This window comes from Leptidea sinapis, chromosome Z (assembly GCF_905404315.1).
Source record: "Leptidea sinapis chromosome Z, ilLepSina1.1, whole genome shotgun sequence".
In the NCBI taxonomy this organism is placed as follows: domain Eukaryota; kingdom Metazoa; phylum Arthropoda; class Insecta; order Lepidoptera; family Pieridae; genus Leptidea; species Leptidea sinapis.
Window position 1 is genome coordinate 31,910,133 of NC_066312.1, and position 19,652 is coordinate 31,929,784.

The following is a 19,652-nucleotide window of genomic DNA, read 5'->3' on the forward strand; positions in this document are numbered from 1 at the left end:
TACAGCTTTGCTATCCTTTTTGTTTTCAAGAGCAGATAGCATGCGCATTCTCTTTCTTTAAATGGCCGAACTACGAACAGCTGCTATGTTGTATCCTCTTCTAACGCATGGGATGGTTGGTAGGGACCTCTCAGTTGCACATATTCACTCGGAGCAGTATTTAATCTTTTAAAATTCAGAATCGGCAACTGGTATGCAGAACTGATTTTTCGCAGGCAACCCTATGTCACCGTGTTTGTAATGAAATAAACTTTATTTTTATTTAAGTTTCATTCAATAACCAGACTGGTGCAAGTTACTGGTATCGATTAACCTGTTCAGACCTGGCAGCCCATGACTTGTGACAGGAAAAAAATAGACAACCTAATTTTCGCTTAAGCTATGCTTTTGCTACTGCATTCTTTCAATTGTATAGAATTTGTCCAATAAACAAACCTGTGAAATATTAAAAAAAAGCTAATAATCGTATCCTGGACTGAAATTTGGTAGGCAACCCATTTGCAATATTATATTTATTGACATATTAAAATTCTTAAAAAATATGTTTCATCCAGTAACCAGCTCGGTGTGCTATTACCTAAAAGTCTTGTCTATGTGTGCGTGTTACTGCAATTATGTATGATAGGAATATGCGGTTATCATTCTAACATTTGTTTATTATCACAGACCCAACTGATTTCAAACAAACCGTGTAACCTCCGCTTAACGGCCTACAGATGATCGTGGACTGATCTTTCAATATATATATATATATATGTATATATATATATGTATATGTGTAGTGCGGACTTGCTTTGGATCTCCGGTAAGGAGTATTAAGAACGTAGTGTTTAGATCTCGTTAGAGTAATACCCCCTTATTCATAATAGTCTGCTAACTTAAAGCATTGCTAATTCCCACTCTGTCTTCTTCTATTGACCTAAGTCAGAATTAGAAAAAACACTCCTTAGCGGCTGTTTTAAGTTAGCGGACCATTACGAATAAGGGGGATGGTGTTCTGTGGTTTAGATCTCGTTAGAGTAAAAGTGTTCTGTGGCTTAGATTCTCTTTGATTGTTCTGTGCAATTCTCTTTGCTTTGTTTGACCCCTTTGCCTGTCCAGATGGACGAACAGAACCAAAAAAAAAATCTCTTTGCTTTGGACTGATTGATGAGGGAAAATTTGAGCGAATGTTTAATTTTTTATTTCTTACAGTTTCTAAAGGTAAAAATATAATTAATGGGAATGTTTATGTTATTTATAAATATTCTGTAGATACGTACATAGGAAAACTTTGTCAAATTTACCAATTTAGTTGAACATAATGGAGGAAGACGATCCTATAGTTCAAGAGGTAATAATATGAATGAGAGGTTATGTTGTGGTTAATTTTAAATATATATTTATAACTGTTAAAATTTTTAGATTCCTGTATATTTATCAGAAGCTTTAGCGCATAATCTCTACGTATATCAATATCCGGTCCGGCCTGCTTCTAAAGATTGGAAAGACTCAAAAGTTATAAATGCGTGTGTAAAACCAAAAAATAAATTAGTTCGCATGGAAATTGGACTAGACGCATACAGTGATAAATATTGTGCTTCGAAAGGCGAACAAATAGCGATTAACACAGACGGCTTACAAGTAAGAATGCTTAATTAAATACAAACCCATCATTATTCCAGGTTCTAATAGACAATCTAAATAGGTATATTGTATGATAACATGTCTTTCTTATAAAGTCTTTAACATAATATGTTTGCAATTACGTATTATTTTCATTAAATTATTGTATTATCAGTATGGTTTTATCTTTTCCAGGGTTTTATTAAGGATAAGGAACTAGACAAGAACAGGTATTTTAAGGCTGATGTTATGGATAAAATTGTTTATGAAAGTAATGTCCCATGTGTGGATACACACCATTATGCTGTTGGGTTACTCCAGGATAAGGAACTGCATATTACACCTATCCAAGGTTAACTATTGTTTAATAAACCTGCCATAAGTGTGTAGTTGATACATACTATGTATATATAAAATTTAGTAATTTATATTTTAATAAAAATAAGAGTATATTCCGCTTATATTTGTCTTCAATTCTCAGGAGATGTTGTCTCTATTGTTCATTCAATAATTTGTATCTTATATCCATGCCTAATAACTGTCTGCTAAAAGATAATATAATATGTGGAAGGTCGGCCAGCAGCTAATAATTGAGGATTTACAAGTCATTCTTTTTTCAAGAAGGTTTCAAATCATTTAAAGATTTACTTATTGAATTTCGTATCAAAAAACGATAATAATATTGTTGAATCCTATTTTAAATTACTACTGAATTACTGATTTGAGTAGGTATAGATAGTTTGATGGTGTCGGAACAAACTTATTTTCATAATAATTTATTTCTTCCCATATCTCAGCGCCTCAAAAATTTTTGTATGAATATAGTATAAACTTAAGTTTATAATTACCATAAACTTGTACTTGTATGATGCTTCCTTAATTTTTAAATTATGTGGGTCCATTCTCACCATCCTCCTTTGCCTTCTATTGGTAATAGCTGAATAGAAGAGACTTGTACAACAAGAGAGAAATTTGTACCACATTGCAAATAAATGAAGTTTCTGCATAAAATAGGTCTGCTGTAACAAGGCACTCAACGGCCAAATATCATGGGGGGAGAGGCTGGGACTAGATTTGTATTATTTTATAGCAATAGTATTGTACAAATTGAAAAAGTTTGAAGAAGTATGTGCCTTTTATTGTCATTGATGATGCCCCCTTGAAGTTTCACATCAACATGGCAAGGACAATATTTTGAAACCAATTTGAAGGTGATCAATGCTATCACCCTATATCACAACACTGTCAATGCAATGATAATTCAGAAGTTATCCGAATGTCAGGCAGAGTCTCAAATGTTGGAAACATTATACCTAACAAACCAATTGTAAGCAAAATGCATATTTGTTAACATGTGCATATTCTTGGTTTATTCTGAGGTATAACCTTATACCAATTTTATTTGTAAGTATTAATATGTTAATTTGTTCCAAACTCCTCAGACTCATTACTCTTTTTCTTCCTAATCTTGCAATCAGTCTTTCTGACTATGACTAGATGTGTTCGGGTAAGTTATTTGTGTGGAGATGATCCCCATCAGGAACATCTTCCATGTGTATATTGGTAGTGGTTTGCGCTGTTTGAGGTGATTTAATACATCTGGCAAGGTAAGCTGGACTGCAAGTTAGTTTGAGTGATGGTCCAGTCTTTGTTTGTATTTGACCTTTGAAGGAGGCTTCACAGTTGGCATGTTTAGGAATTTGTTTATTTCAGTATTTCTAATGTACCAAGGTGCATTGCTGATTTGCTTCAGGATGTTCTTCTGGGCTGTTTGCATTATGTTTATGTTGGAGTTACATGTGGCTCCCCAGAATTGGATACCATGTGTCCACACTGGTTAAATGACGGCTTTGTAGATCTCCTGCAGCAGTATTCGAGTTCCTACCAAGTAGCCAGAGTAGGTCTTTGTTTTTAAGATAAACTGGAGGACTAGTTTCTCTTCGCAGTGTGAATGTTACCTGCACTGATTTATTAGCACTCACTTTGATTTGCCAATTGTCAAACCACTTGCTTTGAGTAAGCCTTTAATTGTAGTTTTGCTGTATCTATTACGCGGTCTTTGCTACAGGCTAATATAGCTGTATCATCAGCATAAGTGGCATAGGCTGACTCCAGGCATCAGCAGTAGATTTGAGGTGTACAGCACTGGACAGCGAACAGAGCCTTGTGGTACTTCAGTAGATATTTCATAGAAGTTTGATGTGCTCTTTTAGTTGGAATCCAATCTTCTTACACTCATTATTAGTACTCTATTAAAACACACAAAAACCAGACATTTGTGTGGAATGTAAATATATATAAAAAGTTGACCAAAATCTATATACTAAAAGAATTAAAAAATTTAAAACTCATTGATGGATTTGAAATCTGAAGTAGTGATAGATTGCAAATACCCTTTGTAAGCAGATATAACATCTAGGTAGAAGCACAAATGGTTAATAGGTTGTCCCAGAACACCAAGTAGGTATTCCATTGTTGTGGAATTCCAGAGTCTTGGAACAATATGGCGTGAGGGATGGTGATTGGTATAAGATTGTGGTGGAATTCTATGCTGAGAACGCTATGTTCCCAAATAGAGAATAAAGGAGGTGATGACGATGACAACTGATTGAGTTTCAAGTTTATTGACAAGGAAATACCAAAGATTTCAAAACTTTTTACTGAAAATTTGAATCCATACTTAATGGCTTTTATATATTTGCTCTATTGTTTTCCAAATCCATTAATAAAATATTTGTATTACTATGAAATGATTGCCAAACTGAAGTGGCACAAGTGACACAATTCGACTCATAAATGGCTGGTGGGGCAGAAAAGTCCTTGAATGGCGACCATGTAGTGGTTGTAGTTGCTGTGTTGTTAGGGACCCCACAAGATGGACCGATGATCTGGTCAAAACATTGGATGAGGATAGCACAAGACTGATTGTCATGGAGATATTTGGAGGAGGCCTCTATCCAGCATAGAATGTCTTCTGGCTGATAATTAATTAAAGAATATTTTTTGCATTTTTAACATTTGTAATAAGTGGATTTTGCTTATTTTTTAGGAATTATACAGCTGAGACCATCATGTTCATATTATGATAAAACAGACAAAAAAAGTCAAGAAAAAAAAGAGTTGGATGGTTCTGAAGAAGAAGAGAAGGAACTGGAACCCACACAGGTATCAATTAAATAATTATGGTATAGTATATTTCTAACTACACATGGAACTACAAGCTGTTATATACCTTGGTCTTTGTCATAACCAATTGAATTCCAATTTGTTGTAGAGTACCTACTCTCCTATTCTCCTTGGGACCTCCCTCACTATTGCCGTCCAGGATATGACATTGCACATTCAATTAGGTCTTCTATTCCTCTGTGATCTTACGATTGTAACCTGTTTTCAACTGATATTTTCTTCAAATACATACTTTGGTAGGTATCTACTAGGCTCCGTAAAATTGCTAAATCTTTTAAAGTAGATTGTGTTATATGTTAAAATAAAGTCCCAAATGAAATTAAAATATTACCTATTAAAAAATTTAAATGTGTCATAAAAAATTAATTAACATCTAAGGCCTATTATAATGTGAAAGATTATTTGAATGATAAAGATAGTTGGAATTTATGTTTCTAAATTTATTGTTAATGAATATTGTTATACTCATTTGAATGCTATTGTAACTTTTGTACTTCATACTGACTTGCACTAAATAACTTATAAAGTTTTACAGTGAATAAAGATTTTTTGACTTTGATTTTATTGTAAATATGGGATATCTGGCAACTAATTGTGTGTTAGTATATAAATAGTTATTAAACTATTATAAATATTTATCTTATATAATTTATAGTAATAAATAACTAGGCACACTATAACCTAGTAAAATGTCGTCAAAAAATGTCCGAGCAGTGTTGACATTAAGTTATACAGATAACAGTAAAAGTTAAAACATTTATTTAAATTAACACCTTATTTCCGTGGTAGTTATATTCAAAGTCTATGAACGAAAACTCTGCCTAATAGACACATAGGCAGAGTTTTGCTTTGGATAATTTTTGAGCACGATTCTAAGTCTAGTTGTTTATTTGTCAATAAATTTTATATAATGTTTGATGATTAAGTAAGTTACTAGTAATAGAAATATAATATTCTAATAGTTAAAATGCATGTTTTTATTAAGTTTCCAAAGATTTATGAACTTGGTATTATTATTATTGTATGGTATGATATTCTAATATTTGTATTTTTAGGTGAAAGTGAAATTTGCTCGAAAAGAGACAGAAGTAGCTAAAAAAGCAAGAGAGAAGTCATATCAATCGATTTCGCAGAAGATATCAGAGGAGCCGTGGTATGATGCACTCTGGAAGAGTTCCAGCAGTGATCAGGCAGAGGTAAGAAATAAATAATTATGAAGTAGAATTAATCATATAGCTTAGATCATTTATACGTCTAGATAGACTGTGACAGCGGTGAAAACGTTGAAAAAAATTGCGGTTGACGTTTAACCTCTATTTTGAGCAATACATGCACAAAGTGACATAAATATCCCGAGTATAAGAATGTATGTAGTGTAGTTTGTCACACACACTACACTAATAAATCTGGCCTGTTTTCATCCGTTGTCTAGCGGCTGAAAGGCTCTATCTAGATATAATAAATTCAATCTAAGGTGTTTAGATTATTTTTGTAATTTTTTTTTCTTTGGTGATAATTGGTGATTTTTATTTGTAACTTATTTTAAAAACAATGATTGAACAAAAATGTTTTGCAGTTGGAACGTTTAAAACTATACAGTGGCACAACAGTTGATGGTTCGGCACTTACTTTGGGAGTGCATGAATACATGACAGACCTGGTACCTCCAACCCCTGAAGATATTGAAGTTCTGCCAGAGAAGAACCTTATTCTTCAAGATCGAATTAAGGAGTTGCTTATTTCTGGTATGACAACAGTTTTTACAATCATTTTGTTCATTACTCATTAACAAACTCAGTCGAAGTACCTGAGCAATATATTTGTTGGGCTACACTGACCTGTATATATACCACTGGATAGGCTCTTCCATATATTTGATAGAATTTTTTTTGTGCCTATTTGAAGCGCCACTCGCGAGCGTCCAGAGAAATAGTTTTGACGTATAATACAAATGGCAGTGAAGGAACGAACATACTCTGAATTATTTTTGCATTTTGAATTAATTTGTTTTGTTTTATTTATACTTCAAGAATCAGCGTAATAAAGTACACATTTTTTTTTGTAAATAGTTTAAACCCATCTATCGATGTTTGCTGAGGTTGTCATCACTAGTTTTAGTACCGCAGACTCTCGCTACATGGCCAACAGCGCCAAAATGGCGAATATCAAACAGGCACAAAAGCACTTTGACAGCAGTCCAGTGGTATATAATAGTAGAGGGCACTGTTGGGTTAGGATAATAAATAAGAATAACAGGTCATGTTAACGTGAAAACACTGTGGAAATATTTCTACAGTTTAAGTGAACATCGCTCTGTGGAGGAATGCCTTGCATCCATCCAAATTTTCATAATTTTGAAAAAGAGAGTTAATGTTTTCTTTAGTGAACTATTTGGTCAGCTGTATGTATGTTATATATTGACATATCAGTTCTAAAGAGTAGCAATGCTATCAAAAATATATAACTTGTAATAAAACTAAAGTCTCGCAACTAACTGAGTTCTAATGCAAAAAGTTGTGAGATCCATCATGTAATAACAAGTCGGTCAATTTATTTAGTCAATTCGTAAGGGTCCTTTTGTCTTATGTTATAATTAATTAGCTAATCTAACAATATTTTTTATGTATCACGTAATATTGAAAATATTTTATGTTTTAAATAAATAGATTAACTTGGCCATAACATGGAAATACAGTGTATCTTTTTATGTCTCACAAATAGTACATATTATATTAAATTATATTGTTTAGTGGGATGGTCAAGTCAATCTATTTATTTAAGACATAAAATATTTTCAGTTGATATGGTTTTAATTTCAAGTCCTAAAATTCAGGCTTCCTTTCTCTGTGGTAATGGTGGATTATTGTTTATGGAACAATTTGTCAAACTTATCTACAACTTGTTACATTTTGGAACTTAGATATCAATATATTTGTATCTTATGTATCTAACTATTAGCTTAATTCTATAATACAAAATACTTTCTGCTACATTTTTTCAGAATTTTTTACTTTCACTTAGCCTACTTCTAAATAGGTGATAATACCTAGGTCAGTTTCATTTATCTAAAAATTATGAAAGTATGTTATTTCTAGAGTCTTTGCCTTAAAAAATACGGATTTAATACTAATTTGATATAAAAACATGAGAATTACTTATATATACAAATTTAAAATCATAGTTTTATTACCTTTATGTCACTTGATCGAAAATGGCGTCCACCATTTTGTGACACGCCAACGATGCGGACTACGACAGGTAGTCTTTATTTTCGGAAAAATCAATGATATGAAATGAAATGAAATTTTATTTGCAAGAATCATTGTACTTAAGATGTTAACATAATATTTTTGATAATCCAATATGTTTCGTCGATTGACATGCAAAATATGTACAATAGGTAGGTATTAAAATGGTGCTCCGAATTTTTAAGCAAACCTGATGTCGTTTGCGGAGATTCTGGAGGCGTTGGGCGGTGCTCCGAATGTGGCAGATTCGAGTGTGGTGAGCGCTCTGAACAGCTCCTCGTGCTGCGTACGCGGTCTCTGGACTCCGCGCTCTGATAACCTTTACACCAGAGCTGCGCCCGTACCGCCGGCGCTCATGTGCGCCGCCAGGGATCACGTGGTGAGACAGTGTTTGTAATAACCTTCATTAATACCTATATAGCTTTATTCAAATTCAAATATTTTTAATTTAAAATAGGATTTAAAATCACTTATTGAAATTCAAAACCCATTCGAAATACTTTGCCTCAGAAGAACTGGTGCAAGAAGAAACTCAGCGGGCTTTTATTTTAATTTCGTTACAATAAGAGTTTATAATTGAATAGCCTGAGGGTGTTCACTCGATTCCCAGTCTGTGGTATCACTAAGAAAATCATTAATGCTATAATAACCTTTACCACACAAACGTTTTTAACAATTTCGTAACACATTTTCATTTTTTAAACACGATCAGTAAATAAATAAAAATACAATATTGAGTCAGTGTACTATATACATACAGATTTTTATCGTTGACCTATTTTTTAAAATATTACTATTACTTACACATTGACAAATTTATCTTGTTGGACCTTAGCGAGTAAATATCCTTTGAAATTGAATTAATTGCCAAAATTGTAAATCTCTGTACAGTACAATGAGACTCAACGTGTTCCCAAACTTCGAAGATAGTAATATGATTTCTTTTTACAGTTATATCTATTCACTCAACATGCTTATGTAGACCGGCGGAAGATCACAGCTTCGGTCCGCCTACCGCCTGATGTGGTACTGGAAATACTCAAACCCATTGCAAAGCTGAACCCTAACACTGGATGGGAGTTACTTATACCACCAGATGTTAGCTTCGAAGCCAAGTACCCAGAGATTGTGCATCGGCAGAACCTCTATTGGGAAGGTCGACAGAGGCAGTTCAATGAGGCGTTAATGGAAGAGTTCGTACCTAAACGACAGAGGAAGAAGTCGCAAAGGGACTCCTTTAGTTCAGATACGATGATGAGTCCAAAGCAGAGGTGTAATAGTTTTAGTGAAGAAGAGAGTGATAGGAAAAGACTCAAGAATAAGTGTGGAGCTGGTGGTGGAAAGAGAACACGCAACGTGAGTGGAAGCAATCACGATGCGACTGTGGCCATGTGACCCAGGCATATGGATTTTTTTGTAATGAAGAGGTGATAGAGACATTTCAGGTTAACGTAATAAATTTACGGCCTTTCTAATAAGCTTGGTATAAAGTTATACCTTAGAATAAACCAATAATATGCAATTTTTTTTACTATATCGCTGATAACACTGAACATGCGCAATATCTAGTAGGCGCCGTAGCTAATGAAATAACTGGGCAAATGAGACTTAACATTTTATGTCTCAAGGTGACGAGGGCAATTATAGTGCCGCTCGGGACTTTAGGGTTTTTCAAGAATCCTGAGCGGCACTCCGTTGTAATGGGCATGGCGTACATATGACCATCAGCTGAACGTACTGCTCGTCTCGTCCCTTACCACAAAAAGCAATCAATTGGGTGATATCGCGCATGCGCAGAAGACAATTTCGCGCCATTTTTAAGTTTTATCAGCACTTAAATAAATATATTTTTATTTATTCTATTGTTGTTAATTGTAGAAAAAGTACTGAATACACATAATTAGACGTAAGTTTGTAACACTTGTGTTGTCTATTGTGCCATTCGGCTTTGGCACTAAATATTAGCCAAATATTGTGATTTCTTTTGAGTGTAAATTCTGCTAAGTTTTGTCTTCAATCAATTCTGGCTAGAAGGAAGAAGAGCAAGAATTTGGTGATTCAACATCTGAGGATGCCTCGTGTAAAGGTGATAATTATGGATATCCGCAAAATAACGTCCAATTCAATAAAAAATGGTAAATATTAGCACTTATGTTACAATAGCAATCACTACTTCGTAGTGACATAAATAACTATTTTAATTTACATTATTTTTATTATGTTTTTTCTCGTTATTGCATCTGTATGGAACCATCAGGAGTTTTAAAAATAATTTCATGAACTATTTATTGTTTTTTTAAAACTTAAAGTTTTAGAGAAACTAGTTCTCCCAACAGATGTAAAGCTAAATATAAAAAATGTTATTGTTTTATGTTAAATCGATATGAAATATGAAATCAGTTAACATCAAATCAAGAATATTTTTTTAGGGATTCAACATGAAAATATATTGGAAATAGAATCAACAGAATATTTTAAAAATATAAAATAATCATTTGTGTTAGAATTTTCTTCTACTTTCATTATATATCAAGTTATTTAATTATATTAGTTAATTATATATTAAAATGTATATTAAATCGTTGTGTAAGTGTCATAGTTTCATTGTCATACTGTTAGATAGTTGTATAAACATTGTTTAGACTTTCGAAATTAAAATTTAAGTTTTTGTTTTTCAATATTAGATTTATACATCACATATTTGAAGCTGTATTCTAACACCAATTTGGTTTAGAGCCTGAAGTAACAGATCGGAGAACTCAGGAATCAGGAAAAACTCAGGGTCTATCTTTTTTAAATTTTCTATTTATCCAAATACATATTTTACAAAATGTGAACAAACCTCATCATACATTGTAAAAACCACAGAGGTTTGACCTCAATGCATTATCTTAGTTTACCCCTCATTTCAGTTTTTTACAAAATAAATATAATCTTAACATTAAAGTTAACCTACATACAATTATTAATATTTATAGAAAGTAACAATTGGCTACAAGTATATTAATTACATACAAGAAATCAACAATAGATAATATGTACCTTACCAACATTTATTTCAACACGAAGCAAGCAAAAACAGATAATTCAAACATATCCCAGGCATTCCATGACCATCTTATTAATTACAAATGCGATCAAAGATTACCTAGGAAATATTCCTTTAGTTTTTGTTTAATATTTTTATGGGTCACAAATTGGACAAAAATGAGGGTAGTTGATTAATTAGGTGAGGAACAATATAGCTTGTTGTTCTCTCACCGTACAAGTTGTTAGCTCGCTCAGTGCGCAACCGGTGTGAAGTTATCACCCGCGTATGTATAGGGTGTTCCATTTTTATGCGTAGATTTTCGTTGAAGAATTTATTGTTTAAGTATTGTGTATTTAAAGAGTTCCTGTATCGGTAATGTTTTGCAGTGTCTAAATATACCTAGTTCATTGTTTTCATATTTTTGCTTGATAGAACCTGAGACAATTGTTTTTAAAATTTTTTGTTGTAGTTTATATATATTATTAAGATAGGTATTGTAAGTACGACCATAACTACTGAGACCGTATTGTATATAAGTTTGTGCGAAGCTGTTATATAACATTAATTTTATTTTGAAAGGCACACGATGCCTTAAGATAGTTATATTTGCGAGAAATTGCCTTAACTTGTTACATACGCGATCGATGTGTTAAATTTGCAGTCAATAGTTAGCCGGAGATAGGTATAGTTATCAATTAATTCAATAATAGGACAGCTATGAGCATGGTGACTAGGCCCGTGTAAACAGTTGTGCTTGTGAGCTAGTAGTGTGTAAATATATAATATGAAGCACAAATAAATCTTTGTTATGAAATAGTATAGCCTCTACCTAACATATGGTATTGTTTAAGTCAAAAACAACATCATTACAAATCACCAGTGGGAGGTTCCACATCGGCGCCTTTTTCTGCCGTGAAGCAGTATTGTGTAAACATTACTATGTTTCGGTCTGAAGGGCGCCGCAACTTGTGAAATTACTGGGCAAATGAGACTTAACTTGTGAATTTTTGTGGATTTTCTAGAATCCTGAGCGGCGCTGCATTGCAATAGGCAGCGCGTATCAATTACCATCAGCGTCCTGCTCGTCTCGTCCCTTATTGTCATAAAAAAACATTGTTTGGTTTGTAACTATTATCTATAAATTATATTTATCTATAAATCTTTATCTATATACCCATTCTTAAATCGATGTTTGCCAAACACAAATTGCGGCCCTGTATAGATATACTGCTATTTAATGTCTAATATTTAACTGCGTTTGATTCCTACGCTACTGCTGTTTTGTATATATATATATATATATATAACGAGGATGTAAAAATATGTTTATTGTGTAATTAATTCCTGTGTAAGAATGTTTTATGGTTGGTTAAGTTATTGTAATTTGTTTTTTATATGAATAAAAATGTATGTGCATTTATCTTGTATGTTTTTAATTATTATGTTAATTTGAGGGTAGTTTTATATTTTTGTGCAAGCGACCGACACTGCCGAGAGTTGGTGTTATAAATTTAATCGAACCACATTTAATACACCTAAGTATATATACATTTATTATTTATTAGGAATCAATTTGTGGCGCGGCGATATTTATGGTATGCGAGAATACCGCTTGACTTACAAAATTATGGACAAAATGCTTTGCTAACTTAATTTATCGCCGAGGTTGAAGAAGTCTTCATTATCAATCATAGGTATACTAATATTACAGCATAAATTGTTTTTTTTTAAACGTTTTGTAAAAAAAAACGGCCAAGTGCGAGTCGGACTCGCCCGTGATGGGTTCTGTAGCAGCAAGTTACAGAATATAAAAGTTCTTGTAGTTCGTTGTTAGTTTGATCGATGTTTTCATAATAGTGTATTTTTTTCTTTCAATTAAGTTATTTAATACGATTTATGACTTTATTTTAAACTACATACTAGATTTCGTTCAAACCAATTTTCGATGGATGTTTGCAAGTACATCATTTTTTTTACCATTTTGGATGTGCCTCCTATATTCAGTTTAGATAAATATTATATTAGAAATCTCAATATTATTTTTGAATACCTATCCACAGATAATTTTTTTTTGAGTTTCAGTTCTAAGTATGGGGACGCCCAATATTTATTGTTTATATTTCTATTTTTGTGTGAAAATCTTAATGTAATGCACAGAATACACATACTTACCATGCTTCAACAGTATAGTTCTTATGTTTCGGAAAAAAGTGATACACGGACAGACAGGCAGACACAACGAATCTATAAGGGCTACGTTACCCTAAAAAGAGGCAAATAATATAGAGTCTTACTGGAACAATGAAAAAAACAAGCAACAATGTACGTTCGAATACGCAACACAAATGTGGTCTTGGTATGCATTAAATAAATAAATAATATAATATACTAGCTGACCCGACAGACGTTGTTCTTTTCTAAATAAAAAAGACTTCTGGGTCGAATTTCGTAAAATCACACTACTCGGCGTAAGGAATATACTTACCAAATTTCAAGTCTCTACGCCTTATGGTTCCAGAGATATCGTGATGAGTCAATCAAGTCTCACTCTACTCTAGGGTTCTGTTCGGATAAATCGTAAATAAATTCCGTGGACTTAGAATATACTAGTGTAGTATTTTTTTCGATCTTATTTATTTTGAGTCGCGTCTCCATTACAGATCGAAAAATTCTGCCGATTCCCATGTCAGTCGATAAATAATAAATTAGGAAAACAAGAATATCCAGAGCTGGCAAGGGAAGCTCTGAAGTTATTAGTACCATTCGTCAGTTCATATCTGTGTGAACTAACATTATTGGAGGATTCTTCAATGGTGGACATTAAAACTAAAAAGAGTAATAGACTTCAATTTGAAAACATTTTTAGCATTTCAAAAAATACCACGAGTAGAGAATTTTTTGCACTGACTGTATAAATACCACTGGACAGGCTGTTCCATTTGTTTGACAGCAAATTTTTTGTGCCTATTTAAAGCGCCACTCGCGAGCGTCCAGAGAACTAATTTGACGTAGGTATAATACAAATGGCTGCTAAGGAACGTACAAGTAGTTTTGTATTTTGAATTATTTTCATTCGTTTTCCGATTAAGTTCAAGAATCAACGTAATAAAGTACACATTTTTTTTGTAAATAGTTTTCCTCTCGATGTTTGCTTAGCTGAGATTGTCATCACTAGTTTTAGTACCGTAGACTCTCGCTACACGGCCAACAGCGCAAAAATGGCGAATATCAAACAGCACAAAAGCACTTTGACAGCCGCCAGTCCAGTGGTAAATAGCAGACTATTTACCACTGGACTGGTGAAAAATCAACATGATTTTTGGAATTTAAACAAGCCTTTTTCTCACTAAAATGGTGTTTTTACTGTAGTCTACCTTGTCTTTTTGCTTCTGCCTACGACCCACACAAAACACTAACTAGGGTCGTGCATTGATTATCTAGTAAGGTAGGTACTGTAGATCTATTTAGTCGTGGTTGTGTTTACGAGTAGTCCGACAGTACTAAGTTTTGAGGTTTAAATATTGAAGTTTATATCGAATAACGCAATTTGGAGACTGCCTACGGTAGGTATTTAGTATCTAGAGTAAAGTAAAATTTTATGGGTACTCAATAAAAGTTTGGTTATAGAATAACGGAGCTGAATTAAATTAAAACTTTAGTACTAGTGCTATGTTTATGTAGGGACTGCCTAATTGCCTATATGGTAAACACGCCCCTGACTAACTACTACTACTAGTGTATATACAAAGTCTGCGAGAGACAAGAACATCTCTAATGGAGATACAGCTAGAGAGAAACGGTAAGCAAATCAATTGTTTATTTTACCGATTTTGATTGACAATTTGTCGTTAACAGTCAGGCACGTTTGTGATCAGCTCCTTAGTATTTTGAATATTAAGCCACTAGCTAACGCACACACTGACAAATCAAAATAAATCACGTATTATCGCGCTGTCAGGTCGTCTAAACGCTAATATATACATCTATGGTAAATAAAATATCTCCTTCGCCATTATATATTATTTCGCCGCCGCTGTCAAAAGATACCCACAGCCTAGCGAAACTCTAAGAAAAAAGCGATGTTAGTCAGACAGTCGATGCAGTCATTTAGATGGCTATAATCTTGTAAAAAACGGAGATAGCCGAAATCCACTACGTTTTTAAGCAACTGTTCGTTTTCAAAATTAGTCGGATTACCTATACTTCGTCGCCAATCGCCATACTCAACGTAGTGTTTAAATTCTCTTTGGTTATACTGTAATTACTACTATTTCAAACTTATGTTAAATCACTGCACGTTTCATACTGAGCTAAATTTTTATTTTTACTTAGGCAGTCCCTCCTCATATAACGTAGTATTAACATCCTCTTTGGACACCCAGGAATAACTTCCAGATAATCGAGTAAGTAATATAAATAAAACAATTATTAATTTTAAACAACTATTTATTTAAACAGTAAGCTTGTGATATAACATTAATTAAAACTATGAACAGCTAACGGATATGATATATGTATATATTACTTATTACTTTTAATATAGGTAGTATTGAAGTATTTAATAGTTTTGGGCTAACAAACAATAATAAAAAAATCTACATAGGTATGTGTTCATTGAAAGCACATAGATTAAGTAACACTAATTACATTAAATTGAAGTAAGTAAAATTAATTTTAATCAACCTTATTTGTAACATGATATCTTAGATCATTTATGCGTCTAGATAAACTATGTAAGCTGTAAAAACGTCGAAAAAATTGAGTTTAGAATTAGCCTTTATTATGAACATATTCATCATCTATCTACGATCTTGAATAATACACACACATTTGCACAAAGTGCCATACAAATCTCGAGTGTAAGACGTAGCTTGTCACGCACACTAAAGTATTAAACCTAGCCTGCTTTTATCGGTTGTCTAGCAACAGGAGACTATCTAGACGTATTAATTATCTAAGCATGCAATATCAAAAGCTTTCTATTCCACGGATATGGATTTGATTATTAAGTACCTACACGATAAGCTCAAAATTCATAATAAGCTTTAGTAAAACATAGTTAAACTTAAAATAAAAAAACGTAATAACTACTTATAAAATAGCGTTCTACTAAGATAACAGCTCTCAACTACAATATATTTCATACACAGGGTGGTACCATTATTTATCTTTGGTAATGGGGCCTTTAAACTATAGATTTAGTACCTACATCGATACCTTAGTTCCGAAGAGTAACAATTCAAAAAAGGTTTCTTAAACAAAACTCAAAAAACAATTAGAGTTGTTCATGTATGAAACGAAAATAATGTAAGTAGACATGAAATTATTTTGGAAGTAACAACTGATTTCATTTATCTACGTGTTCTCTTTGGTAATTCTGGGGTATCGTTTATGGAATAATTTCTCATACTTGTTACACTTGTAACTGAGGTATCGACATGTTCTAATAACAATATGTGACGTTGAAGTTTATTTAATATAAGTATTGAGTACAATTTGAAAACTTGTTTTCTGGTATATTTACGGCGAGTAGGTAATGGAATAATTTTAAGTTAACATTTAAGGACAGTAACGACATGATTTTGTTAATGATTTGAAATACTTTTAAAAGTTTACAGAATACTATACACAAAAGCGGTAATAGCTACAAAGAGAGCAATAAATCCATTAATTTGTGGGGCGCTGTTGCAGAAATCCAAATCGCAGTTGTCGGCTATAAGACCCAGTCGTGTCTTAACGAAACTCCAGTCGCAGAGACCTACACTACATCCGTCGATGTGGACTGGTCTCTCGTTGGACGTGAACATCACTTGGTAGGGCTCGCGGATTTTGAGGTTATTGTTTGGTACACATCTGTCAAATACGATAGATATTAGTAGGCACAGTGCAGCTGTGAAACGTCTTTCTTCCACTTACAACTAAATTATTTCTTGAGCTTAAAAAGCGCGTACAGCCTGTTTTTACAGGTTTTACGCGGCCTTGATATTTTGGCCAACAGATATTCTGTTTTTTTTTTTTTTTTATGGAAAAGGAGCGTATGGGTCACCAGGTGTTAAATAATTACCGCCGCCCACATTCTCTTGCAATCACAGAGGAATCATAGGAGTGTTGCCGGCCCTTTAAGGAAGGTTTATAGACTTTTTTCTGAAGGTACCCATGTCGTTTCGTCCCCGAAACAACGCAATAAGTAGCTCATTCCACAGCTTGTTTGTACGTGGAAGAAAGTTCCTTGAAAACCGCACTGTGGAGGAACGCCACACATCCAGGTGAAGGGGATGATATTCTAATTTGTGGTGTGTTGTGTGAAGGTGGGACACGGCGGCAAGACTCCTCGTGATAGAAGCGGAGAGCATATTATGCATATATATGCTATAATATACACACATAACAACAACCAGACATGAAATGTGAAATCTAGTGATTATCCTTAGATACTACAGCTTACTACATTTTGTTATTCGATAGGTTAGAGAAGTAAACTACACTGCAAACCCTTCTACAATAATCTGGGAACGGCTTGATTGCTGGGCGTTGAGTAGAGACGTAGGTTCATTGTGTGTCTTATATGGAAGTATTCCGAAGAAAGCCATCACAGCACATGCATTAAAATATTACTCTCAATCTCTGGATGTGTCACGTTTCTATACAGTGCGGTTGTCATAGAATTTTCTTACACGTACCATCAACCTGAGGATTGAAAGTCGCAAGTGTTTCCAGGACGTTGCATGGTGAAAAAAGCGCGTACAACCACCTAAAAGGTATAAAGGCAACGCTTCTGTGACAAACCAGAGGAATCATTGCTTACCATCAGTATCATGCCCTGGTTTGTCCTCTTCTTTCAGAATAAATAAGTCCAAGTATGAATGTTATTATTAGTGCCAGATTAAGCAAGCGCAAATTCTTTCAAAGAGCTATAGTGGATTGGATTATCTATATTGGAAAAAATAGTCGCTTACCAAGTGGTTAATTACTGATTACTACTACGTGGTTAATACGGGACTGGTTATTATATTGGTCGTCAACTCACTTGTAGAGTACCGCAGCCAAGTTAGCATTGAAAGGCGACATGTTGGACGTGGCCCACTTGCGCTCGTTAGCTGTCTGGGTGTGGTAGTTGTCTCCAGTGAGTGGAGCGGCGTCGCGGAACGCTGTTAGGGCTGCTAGAGTTAGCAGGATCATTGGGGCCTCCGTGAAGTGGATTGTTGCCTTCGGTTGCTGTGGGGTATCTATTAAATGCAATTATTAATAAGTCAAATAAATCTCTATCGAAGACACATTTTCTATCGTTGATCCTATTGCCTTCAGCATAAGGCGCTTTATTATCGTTATTATATCGAGTCATACTTTCGACCTGTCGGGCATTCTTCGATTTTTTAAAATATTAGAATATATTTATATATTAAGATTCGATAGCTAACTGGTATTTTTAATTTCTTCTAAATAATCCCACTTTGCATCATTGGTCTGTTGCTAAAAAAATTTTTTACTCTATAGTAACCACCATTTTGTGTCGTTACTATAGAGTAATATGGTGGTTGACGTTTTCGGTCACGTGACATACAGAAACTCACGGACGAGTAAAAAAAGGACTCCGTGTCGCCTATCATATCAGTCAGGCACCAAAACAAGCCGGTAAACGTGTAAATACATAGCCCCACGCATACACTTACACTAATACAAGCCGATCGGCCGCCATTTTGAGATTTATCATCGTCTGAGACAGATCAGTTTGCGTCTCAATAAAATATTTTAAAAATGCCGTCGTGTGTTATGAAAACATGTAAAACAATACTATAAAATTATTTGTGGATATATGATTATTTAAGGGGGAAAAATTGTGTTACTGGTATACCCCGTAACCGCACACACACTAGCATAAAGATGCTTCACTTGCTAATATCACGGCGCGGAGTCCTTCTTTTTTCTAGTCCGTGACAGAAACTATGATTTTAATCTCGAAAATATAATTATCTTTTACGTTTTTATAACAAATTAGTATTCAATTCGTATTTCTTATGGTAAATACACTATAAAAACAAACTTTCAAGTTTCATAATTTAATTTCGATAGATCAAAATGACCTATTAAACATCATCTAGCTGTCAAACACAATACTGCTTGCACACGTGACAATAAGCATTCCAAATCTTTCTTATGTTCATCGCGAACTATCTCCAATTCATTGTATTAAGTTTTCGAAGTTATTGACTTACCTTAAATTTTCACTTAAAGGATATTACTGTTGCAAGCGCTTGACAGAGTATTAATTGGGAACTCACCATGATCTACATGAATCTTGAAGAAGTCAACCATATCTTTGACTCCAGTGCACCCAAGTTTCTGGTTAACCGGATTTCCATATCCGTATTTGTAGTAAGTTTCCAAATCTTCAGCATACTCCAACCGCTTAAGGTCTTCCTTGGTGAATACCTGCCACATAAGAAAAATGTGAACCGGCAGTATAAGACGGTAAGGTTGTGGTACACATAATTTAGCCGGCATCCTGTGCAAAGGAGCCTCCCACTGGTATCTCGTGAAACTTCGCTGGATGGCTTCAATTGTTGTGAGTGTGTATTATAAAT

General features: G+C 33.8%; 2 protein-coding genes across 2 annotated transcripts in view; one reads left to right on the forward strand and one right to left on the reverse strand.

Annotated features, from left to right (window-relative positions):
* Positions 1-1,091: 1,091 nt before the first annotated feature.
* On the forward strand, positions 1,092-12,490 carry LOC126978611 (DNA-directed RNA polymerase III subunit RPC5). The gene is made up of 8 exons (XM_050827583.1): positions 1,092-1,333; positions 1,405-1,623; positions 1,801-1,957; positions 4,655-4,770; positions 5,847-5,987; positions 6,368-6,536; positions 8,225-8,418; positions 8,991-12,490. The coding sequence occupies exons 1-8, from the start codon at positions 1,304-1,306 to the stop codon at positions 9,432-9,434; spliced, it is 1,470 nt and encodes a 489-aa protein (XP_050683540.1). The 5' UTR covers positions 1,092-1,303; the 3' UTR covers positions 9,435-12,490.
* A 3,005-nt stretch (positions 12,491-15,495) lies between these two features.
* Positions 15,496-19,652, reverse strand: part of LOC126978612 (multiple inositol polyphosphate phosphatase 1-like) — a 34,275-nt gene continuing 30,118 nt past the window's right edge. The window contains exons 8-10 of the mRNA XM_050827584.1: positions 19,350-19,500; positions 18,098-18,296; positions 15,496-16,923 (exon numbers count right to left, since the gene is read on the reverse strand). Coding sequence (XP_050683541.1) covers positions 16,683-16,923; positions 18,098-18,296; positions 19,350-19,500 — 591 coding nt within the window. The 3' untranslated portion in view covers positions 15,496-16,682. The remainder of the gene's footprint in view (positions 16,924-18,097; positions 18,297-19,349; positions 19,501-19,652) is intronic.

Bases quoted from the DNA above. Each gene is read 5' to 3' on its own strand.
- LOC126978611 (XM_050827583.1), top strand. From the start codon at position 1,304: ATGGAGGAAGACGATCCTATAGTTCAAGAG. The intron at 1,958-4,654 runs GTTAACTATTGT...CTTATTTTTTAG, and splicing joins GCATATTACACCTATCCAAG to GAATTATACAGCTGAGACCA. The intron at 4,771-5,846 runs GTATCAATTAAA...TTGTATTTTTAG, and splicing joins AGGAACTGGAACCCACACAG to GTGAAAGTGAAATTTGCTCG.